The following is a 9,598-nucleotide window of genomic DNA, read 5'->3' as shown; positions in this document are numbered from 1 at the left end:
GAATATGCTTATTATCCTGATTTTGATGGTGGTTTCACCGATGTGTGGCTGAAAACGGATCAAACTTTACACTCCAAAATACGTGCATGTAGTTCATTGTATATCAACCTATACCTCCACGAATCTGTTAAAAACATAAAAAACCGAGCCCCTCATACCCAGCCTATGTTTTTTTCACTACTGCTTTTTTTAGGGATAAGAGAACCGCCAAGTCTCCCCCAACCCGACAACTCCTCACCCACCACCACCTACCTGCCCAGTCATGGAGAACCGATCCGGACGGCGGGTGCGTTCTCTCGGATGCCCGCTAGGGGGCGCATGCGGAGGAGGCCGAAGCCCTCGCCTTCTGCAGCTCAGACCCAACGCCTGCACGAACTTCCGGCCCTGTTCCGTTCCGCTTCCGGGGAAATGTACGGGCTGATGTACGCGCTCCTCTGAGTCTGTGAAGGCTGGGGTTATCCCGGCCCGCGGGCTCCTGCTTCGCGCAGCTGCCTGTTAGGGGAAGCGCATCGGGTTCACCGCTGCTGAGCGGACCTTTCCTTTCCACTGGAGCGACGTGAGAGTGCTGCCATGGCGGCCCCTGCTCAGCCCAAGAAAATCGTGGCTCCTACGGTGTCCCAGATTAACGCGGAGTTCGTCACCCAGGTGAGCTTGGCCGAGTCTGGTGTGTGTGTGGAAGGAGGAGGCGGGGGGGGGGGATTTTCTTTGGGACTGGGAGCACCCAGGAGGCATTCGTTCGTCAGTTCATTCGCTCAGGTCTTTTAACTGAGTATCTGCTCTATGTCGGCCACTGTGTTAGGTGCCGCGGATACCAGTGAAAGAGGCCGCCTTGCCCTACGGAGTACAGGTTCCAAGGAAGGTAGACAAAAACAAAGCTACTAAGCGAGCTTTTCTATTTTGGAGTCTGTCGCGGAAGCGATGGATTCACAGAAGAAACAGCACCCCAGCCTATCTGAGACCGGCAAGGTTTCGTAGCAGAGATGATGCCTAACAGAGAGGGAGGGGTAGAGTTTTCTTAGCCGTAGAGTGACCTAGGCTTTTGAGTGGAGTGACGAGAGTCTGACAAGACACCTGCTCCAAGTAGATGCATCTATGAAGAGAGAGGTCGTGTTATCCGAGAGCGTTCCTTTAGAACCTGTTTACTGTGTTGCATTGTGAACCGTCGTTGGCTGTGAATGGGAAACACAGTCCTGTAGCCCTCAACAACATACCTGATCCTCAGACGCTGCTTTGGGTGTTGGTTAAGAGTGCAAGTAACTCCCTGCCGAAGTTAGTATCCCATCTGTTTCTTTCTTCTGTGGCCTCTGTCTCAGATTTGCCAAGGCAGAAGCCTCAGGGTCATTTTGAGCCCCCCTTTCTCTTAACCACTGCATATTTACATTCTAAATATCTTTCAAATCTGTCTGCTTCTCTGTACACGAAGCCAGGTTGCCCTTGTTTACTCTCTGGACTTAGGCATCCTAAACTGTCTTGTGGTTCCTCTTGCTCTCCTTCAGCTCATTCTGCATATTGCTGCCAGTGATTTTACACAAATGAAAATCCGATCATATTACTTACCTTCTTAAAATCTTTAAACAGTTCTCATTTCTCAAAGGATAATGACCAGGATCCTTCAAAGTATTATATAATCTGGCCTGTGCTTATATCCACTTTCTTCTCTCTTTGTAACTCTGCTTTAGCCATACTGACCTGCATTTACTTAAATTTGTCACTCTGTCTTTCACCTCCTGGTCTTTCAACATTGTGCCTTCTGCTCAGAGTCCTCATTTTTTCCCACTTCCCTTTATACGGTTAATTCATTGTCATCCAGCTACATTACTTTGGAGAAGCCTTCCTGACAACTTAAACTATTATACTAGGTTAGATCTTCCTTTTCCCATATACCTGTGTTTTTGTGGTTAGAGCCATTTGCTAGTTTCCTTCATTCACGGAGCTTAGATTTTTAGAGATGAGTCAGACGGATTAACAGTATAGTTTCAAACAAAGATGAGTACTGTCAGGAAAATGAAACAGGGTGTTATGACAGTGACTGGGTTAGGGTGTATGAGAGGCAGTCAGGAAAGTTCTCTCTGAGGTGACATTTGAGCTAAGACCTGAATGCAAAAAAAGGAGCCAGTTTTGGGGAGAGCAGGGAAAGAATCCAGGGAATAGCAAGTGTAAACGCTTTATGGTGTGAATATAAAGAAGGCCAGGATAAAAACATAAGAGAGAGAATGGTATGAGATGAAGACAGAGAGTATGTAGGGATCAGATCATATACAGTTTTGAAGGCCAAGATAAGAAGTTTGGATTTCATTCTCGGTGAAGTAGATTTTATTTGCAATCCAGGAAATGCTATTTTAGAAAGAATCTTCTGGCTAATATGTGGGAACTGGATGGGAGTGAAAGAGCAAAAGTAGTAATAGGGTTACCAGTTACTCCTGGTAAGAGATGATGGTGGCCTCTACTAATAAGATTAGGGTAGGGGCGCCTGGGTGACTTAGTCGGTTAGACATCTGCCTTCGGCTCAGGTCATGACCTCAGGCTCCTGGGATCGAGCCCCACATCGGGCTCCCTACGCAGTGAAGAGCCTGCTTCTCCTTCTCCCTCTGCTGCCCCCACTGCTTGTGCTCTGTCAAATAAATCAATAAGATCTTTTTTTAAAAAAATAAAGATTAGGGTAGACTGGTATATTCTGAAGGTAGAGGCAGCAGGACTTGATGCTGATTAATTGGGGAAGAATGGGGGGCGCCTGGGTGGCTCAGCGGTTAAGCGTCTGCCTTAGGCTCAGGGCGTGATCCCGGTGTTATGGGATCGAGCCCCACATCAGGCTCCTCCGCTATGAGCCTGCTTCTTCCTCTCCCACTCCCCCTGCTTGTGTTCCCTCTCTCGCTGGCTGTCTCTGTCTCTGTCGAATAAATAAATAAAATCTTTAAAAAAAAATTGGGGAAGGATGGAGGAAAAGACAAATCGGGCATAGCTTGAACAACTAGGTGAATGGTTTGGACATTTACTGAGATAGGAAAGGAGAGGGTTTAGTGGGGGGTATCAGGAGTTCTGTTTGGGCTTTGTTAAATGTGAGATGCCTAGTAGACATTCAGTTGAAAATATTGCGAAGGCAGTTGAATATGTGAGTCTAGAGTACCTGAGCAAGATTTGGGCTTGAATATAGATTTGGTATTTGTTGACCCAAGGATGGTAACTGGCCTGCATGCCCATATAGTCCTCTTAGAAGATGGAATTACTTTGTCTTCCCAATGCCTCTAGTGCCCTGTTAGGAAACAGGTTGTTACTATATGATCTCAGTCTTCTAGCTCGACAATGATATGAACCTGTGACTTATTATTTATACTGTTTACTTTTGCAGTTAGCGTGTAAATACTGGGCTCCTCATATCAAGAAAAAATCACCTTTTGATATAAAGGTAAGTATTTTTGGTTTACAACAATAAAATTGTTTCTTTTTTAAGAGCTAATTCAGCAAAAGCATTCTATGATTTTTTTTAAGTTCAAATTACAGTTTTCTAATTATCAGACTGACAATTATTCATGTTAGAAAATTTGGAAACTACAGAAGTTACACATTAGAAAATAAAAATCACTACCCAGAGATAACCTCCACTAGCATTTTGTTGTGTTAAATTTTTTTTCTTTAATAATAATTTTTTATTATGTTACGTTAGTCACCATACAGTACATCCTTAGTTTTTGATGTAGTGTTCCATGATTCATTATTTGCATATAACACCCAGTGCTCCATGTAATATGTGCCCCCCTTAATACCCATCACCTGCCTATCCCATTCCCCCACCCCCTCCCCTCTAAAGCCCTCAGTTTGTTTCCCAGAGTCCATAGTCTGTGTTGTGTTATATATTTTTTTAAATCGTGTATATAACTTTTTTCCTGTTGTAGATTCTTGGTTTGTTTTAAATTTGAATTATAATGACTGTGTAATGAAAATTTTTGTAAATACACAGAAATTTCTGTACAATTTTTTGACAGTTCATTTAGGGTAGAATCTATTGTTTCTTATTTTTAGGTTGATGAGCTGATATAAAGATTTGTAAGAATGGTGGAAGAAGTGGGATTCGTTTAGGGTAGAGGATTAGATGACCAAAGACCAGTAATATTTCAGTTAGGGAAGGTATTTATGGTTCAGGTAGAGCAATTTAGAATAAATGAAAACAAAAATTCCTAAATGTGGGATTAATTCTCATTGAAATAGTTCCTTAAAGAGAGATCTTAAAATAAAATAGAGATGACATATTGCATGCCATTTCACAACTATAGTTGACCCTTGAACAACACAAGCTTGAACTGCATGGGTCCATTTATACAGATTTTTTTAATAAATGCAGAATAGTACTGTAAATATATTTTCTCTTCTTTATGGTTAAAGTGTGTTTTTATTAGCTGACCCTTGAACAACTGAACTGCTGATCCTCCATGCAGTCAAAAACCCATGTATAACTTTTTTTTGAAAAAAAAATTTCATTTATTTATTTGAGAGAGGGAGAAAGCATGCGCATGTATAAGCAGGGGCGGCAGACTGCTTTAGGCACACTTGGTAAAACTGAACTTAACCCAAAATTTCTTATATCACTTGAGCTTAAATGTTTCATTTGTAAATATATTTTTGTTTTGCCAGCAATCCCTTTTATTCATCAGGAGGATATTCATTAATAAGGCATACATTAATTACTCTAATTACCAGTAGAGTTGCTTTATCTTCTTAGATGCTATTTGTATGTGTTTGTATATGTTGGGTCTTGAGGTTCCTAGGGTCATTTCATTAATAACAAGAATATATTAAGACACTACTAGATCGAGTTGAACCTAATTAGATTAAGATTTTCAGAGATTATGGGCGCCTGGGTGGCTCAGCCATTAAGCGTCTGCCTTCGGCTCGGGTCATGATCCCAGGGTCCTGGGATCGAGCCCCGCATCAGGCTCCCTGCTCAGCGGGAAGCCTGCTTCTCTCTCTCACACTCCCCTTGCTTGTGTTCCCTCTCTCGCTGTCTTTCTCTGTCAAATAAATAAATAACATCTTTAAAAAAAAAAAAAAAGATTTTCAGAGGTTATATCCAGATCATTATAATTCTGGATGAAGCCATGTATGCCTGTTTAGAAGAACTTTATTATAGGTTGGTATTTGAAGATTATGCACTTCATTTTATTATTTAATTCAAATTTTGATAAAAAGAGAAGCAATAACAGAAATTTTATTTAAACTGAACAAGTCTTGGGGTACCTGGGTGGCTCAGTTGGTTAAGCGTCTGACTTCAGCTCAGGTCATGATCTTAGGGTCCTGGGATCAAGCCCTTTAGGCTCTATGCTCAGCGGGCAGTCTGCTAGCTCCCTGCTTGTACTCTCTCTCGCTTTCAAATAAATAAATAAAATCTTTAAAAATAAAATAATCACCCACATTTACTTGACGAATCTACTTTGAGCAGTTAAAAGACTTGTAGCTACATAAAATATGATACCGTATTAAAGTACTTTATAATTTTACAGTAGGAATTTTTTTTTTTAACTGCTGTTGTCACTAGCCACTAGCACTGCTATGACTTCTGCTGGTAACTATTATTAAAGACTCACGGGGACACTTGGCTGGCTCAGTTGATAAAGCATGCAACTCTTTTATCTTGGGGTTGTAAGTTTGAGCCCTACGTTGGGCATAGGGATTATTTAAAAATAAAATCTTAAAAAAAAAAAAAAAGACTTACGATATGCCAGGATTTGCACTAAATTCTTTACATGTGGTATCTTATCCATAGCAACTGGTGGAATACTTTGTATTAGTAGATCCTTTTTGTGGATTGGGAAGGTGAGCCTTAGAGCTGTCCTAGACAAGGGTTCCAGCTGTCTGCAATGAAGTAGGTGGTTTGAACCAGGTTTGTAACACCAGCGCTGAATTCTGAAGTATCACACCATCCTGGCCTCCCTAACCCAAAAGAATTGAAATTCTGAGGCTTTATCACATGTATTTGGAAAACAGGATATAATTTGCTTCTGTTATGTCCTCGTACTTCTAATTTACTGTCTGTCTGGCTTTTGAAAGTATATTGTTCTTAGATGGAGTCTGATAGCATATACCTTAACATTAAGTTTTAAAAATATTCTAATTTGTGAATTTTTATTTTTCCTAGAAGTATTATAAATATATCACTTTAGAAGTCCAGTGCACTCTCCATTGCATGACAGTGCCACCTTGAATACATCATTTTAGCGATTGTTTCTAGGAATCTTTTTATGTAGATATATTTTACTATTTGTCTTCTATTATATCTATCCTAAACCAGCTTATTTTGTGTAATCTCAGTAACTGGAAACTATCAATTTAGGATCTAAAAAAATGCTGTTTGAGATAGTAAATGTTTTAATATTTTTGGTAACAGGTCATTGAAGATATATATGAAAAAGAAATTGTCAAATCGAGGTAAGAATGAGTTTAATTTTCATACATAGGGATGAAGTGGGACCTAGTTGGATCTCTTTTGCACTTCTCAACTAAATGTGATCGTAACTTGGAACTTCTTTATTTCTTTTTGATTTGGTCATCAGGGAGACGATGGCCAGAAAAACTTTTATATCTAGCTGCTGAAGAACCATAAATTATTTTTTTGCTTTCTAATTTTTGGCTTAGTTTAGAGGAATTAAATCCCATCAGGTTTATTTTGTTTTTGAAGAAATGTGAGGGAGAATAAACATAAAGATTTTATTTCAATTTCACTGATACTTATTTTCTTATTTTTTTTTATTTTTTGATAAATCTTTCAGAAAGATTATTTAAAAATTATGAAAGTAAAACATACATAACACTTTATACAAAATAATAAAGTATATTTTATATACAATGTATAGAATATATGTAAAATAATAAAAATAGATAATAGAAATTGTTTTTGAACAATGTACAGAAGGGGATAACTTTTGAGAAATCTTCCCTATCCCTTAACCCTCAGTTTATTTATGTACATATGTATCCAGTCCCCCCCCCCAGTTTTTTTTTTAATACAGAAAGTTTATAGTCTACACATCATTCCATCTCATCTTTTTTTTTTTTTTTTGACGTATTTTGGGCATATTTCTATATCTGCACCTGTAAGCATATATGCCTAGTGAGTATCTTAAAAGAACAATTAACTAAATGTTTTAATATGAAATGAAAACATTTAGATTATGAAGGTAAAAAAACTTACAAAATCTCAGATTTGTTATTTTTCATGTGTTTGAGTCCCAGAAGGTTAATTTTACTAAACGTTATGAAAGCAAATCCGTGGCAGCATCAAAATGAGAGGCTTTAATGATTGATTTGTGAGCGTGTAAAAGGAGGCAGGACCAAAGGCCATGCTAAGGATTTTGTTTCTTATCTGAAGAATAATGAGAAGCCAATTAAGCATGTAAGCGTGATGGTGACATTTTAAAAAGGGAATTTGGAGGGCGTAAGAAATAAGAAATTAGGTGAGTATTGTAGTAGTTATGTTCACTATAGTGATGGCTTGAACTAGCTTGGAAGACTGAGATAAAGAGGTGTGCCAGCTTGAGATAGAAATGACAAGATGGTAGGTGGTTGGATGTGGTGGTAGAGGGAAAGGGGAGAATCAAAGGTGACTCCTCTACATTTTTGGCTTAGGTTGCCGGGTAAGTAGTGGTTCCATTACTGATTTCTGCTATTGTCGTTAGGGGTGGAGTTGGGCATAGATCATTAGTCCACTTTTGGAAATGTTGAATTCTGTGTACTAAAGAGCCCTGCAGATCGAGATGTAGAATAAGCATTTGGTATCAGCACAGAGCTCAGAAAAGAGGATAGGGTTGAGCCTACTTTGTTTAAACCACCATTTCAATGCTAAGGTACAACAGTGAACATGGTAGATAAAGTCTCTACTCACTGAGCTTATGTTCTAGTTCTAGTCTAGATAGACAATGACAAGGTCCATTTCAGATTGAATGATCAGGGAAAAATCCTCTGAAAAAGGATATTTGAGCATATATAACGTATGACTTGTTGGTCTGGGAATGGGTATGAATGAGATTGCCTAATAAAAGTTAAGACGAGTGGGTGCGTGAGTTCTAGGATTCTTTTTTCTTACATACTAAGAGAATACCAATCTGAAAATTATCTTGAGCCTTCACAGCTAGTTTTCTGTCTCTTCAGAGCAGGTTTTTACTCCAGTGGAAAGTAATTGTTTGTGGTTTTGTTTGTTTCATTTAAACCTTAGCTATTAATATTTCTTCCTTAAAGATAATTTTTATGTAACTAATAACCAAAAGCTGCCAGTGATTTTTCAAAGTACATACTTGGCTACATTGGTTTTAATTGTGAAGGAAGTAACTCTTGCTGGCCAGGCTCACTAGGATTTATCATAGCACTCTTAATAGTCATTTTCTCACCTGTACACATTTGAATACTTAAATAAAAGTAAACTGACTACATTCTGCCCTCACATTTCAAAGTTCAGAAAGTTAAGTGCACTTCTGTAATACATAAACTGTAATGTATATGTATGTTTTCATCGTAAGTGTACTCTTGAATTCCCATCCCCTAAGGTAAATAATGTGTGTTTACATTTTTAAATGACCATTTTTTAGACTAGTGCCTGAGGAAGCTGTCTTGCTGCATTATGTGCTGGGAGCATCTTCATTATGGGGGAATGGCTTGATGTAAGATTTATTAACTTGTTTGTAGGCTATCAAAATACGCAGTGTAGGGGCGCCTGGGTGGCTCAGTTGTTAAGTGTCTGCCTTTGGCTCAGGGTGTGATCCCAGCGTTCTGGGATCAAGCCCCGCATCAGGCTTCTCCGCTGGGAGCCTGCTTCTTCCTCTCCCACTCCCCCTGCTTGTGTTCCCTCTCTCGCCGGTGCTCTCTCTGTCAAATAAATAAAATCTTTAAAAAAAAAAAAATAGGCAGTTTATAGCTATAAGGTACTCTTAGTATACATTAAGGGTCCTGTAATACACATTTTTTGCATATCAACCCTATTTCTGTAGGAGGAATCTGGGAAATTAATCAGTTCTTAATATTCTTATGGTATAAATGATAACTTTTAAGATCTCAAAAGTAGTAAAATACCATATCACCCAGTCAGCCATGCAATGTGTGGTCTGTTACACAATTGATTCATATTAGGTATCCTTACCACTATCAAATTTGGCCAGCGTATCTTAATATTTTTATCTGTTTGATTTTAACATCTTAAAAATAATCATAATTGTTATTTGTTGAGTGCTTTCTATGTTAGATTCTGTACTAAGCATGTTGCTTATATAGTAGCTCATTTTTCATCACAACAACCGTGTGATAGTACTATCCTCGTTTTATTGATGAGGAAACTACAGTACAGAGAGGTTAAGTAGCCCAAAATGTTTCCCAGTAGTTGGAGGAAGAGCTGGGTATTAAATCCTCGTTCTTTGACCCTTATCCAATACTCTCTTCTTAAGTAGTGCAGGGTCCATGGCCCTTTAGAACTCCCTTAACCAGCACACTTTGGTGTGACTATTAATTCTGTTAGGAATCCATCTAAGGGGTTTTTATGCAGCAAATAAGAGTGAATTATAGTGTAGTTTACTTTGCCAGTGTTTATATTTGTTTTTATTTGAAATGTTTAAACCCCAGAATG

At 38.8% G+C, this 9,598-nt stretch overlaps 1 protein-coding gene across 1 annotated transcript in view; it reads left to right on the top strand.

The window, feature by feature from the left end:
• The first annotated feature begins 378 nt into the window (after positions 1-378).
• The window catches only part of AQR (aquarius intron-binding spliceosomal factor), an 83,861-nt gene continuing 74,641 nt past the window's right edge, over positions 379-9,598 (top strand). Inside the window, exons 1-3 of the mRNA XM_045815898.2 lie at positions 379-645; positions 3,347-3,403; positions 6,377-6,417. Coding sequence (XP_045671854.1) covers positions 571-645; positions 3,347-3,403; positions 6,377-6,417 — 173 coding nt within the window. The 5' untranslated portion in view covers positions 379-570. The remainder of the gene's footprint in view (positions 646-3,346; positions 3,404-6,376; positions 6,418-9,598) is intronic.

This window comes from Ursus americanus, chromosome 36 (genome assembly GCF_024610735.1).
Source record: "Ursus americanus isolate L20-20 chromosome 36, mUrsAme1.1.p, whole genome shotgun sequence".
Lineage (NCBI taxonomy): Eukaryota > Metazoa > Chordata > Mammalia > Carnivora > Ursidae > Ursus > Ursus americanus.
This window is presented reverse-complemented; position numbering and strand designations above follow the sequence as displayed.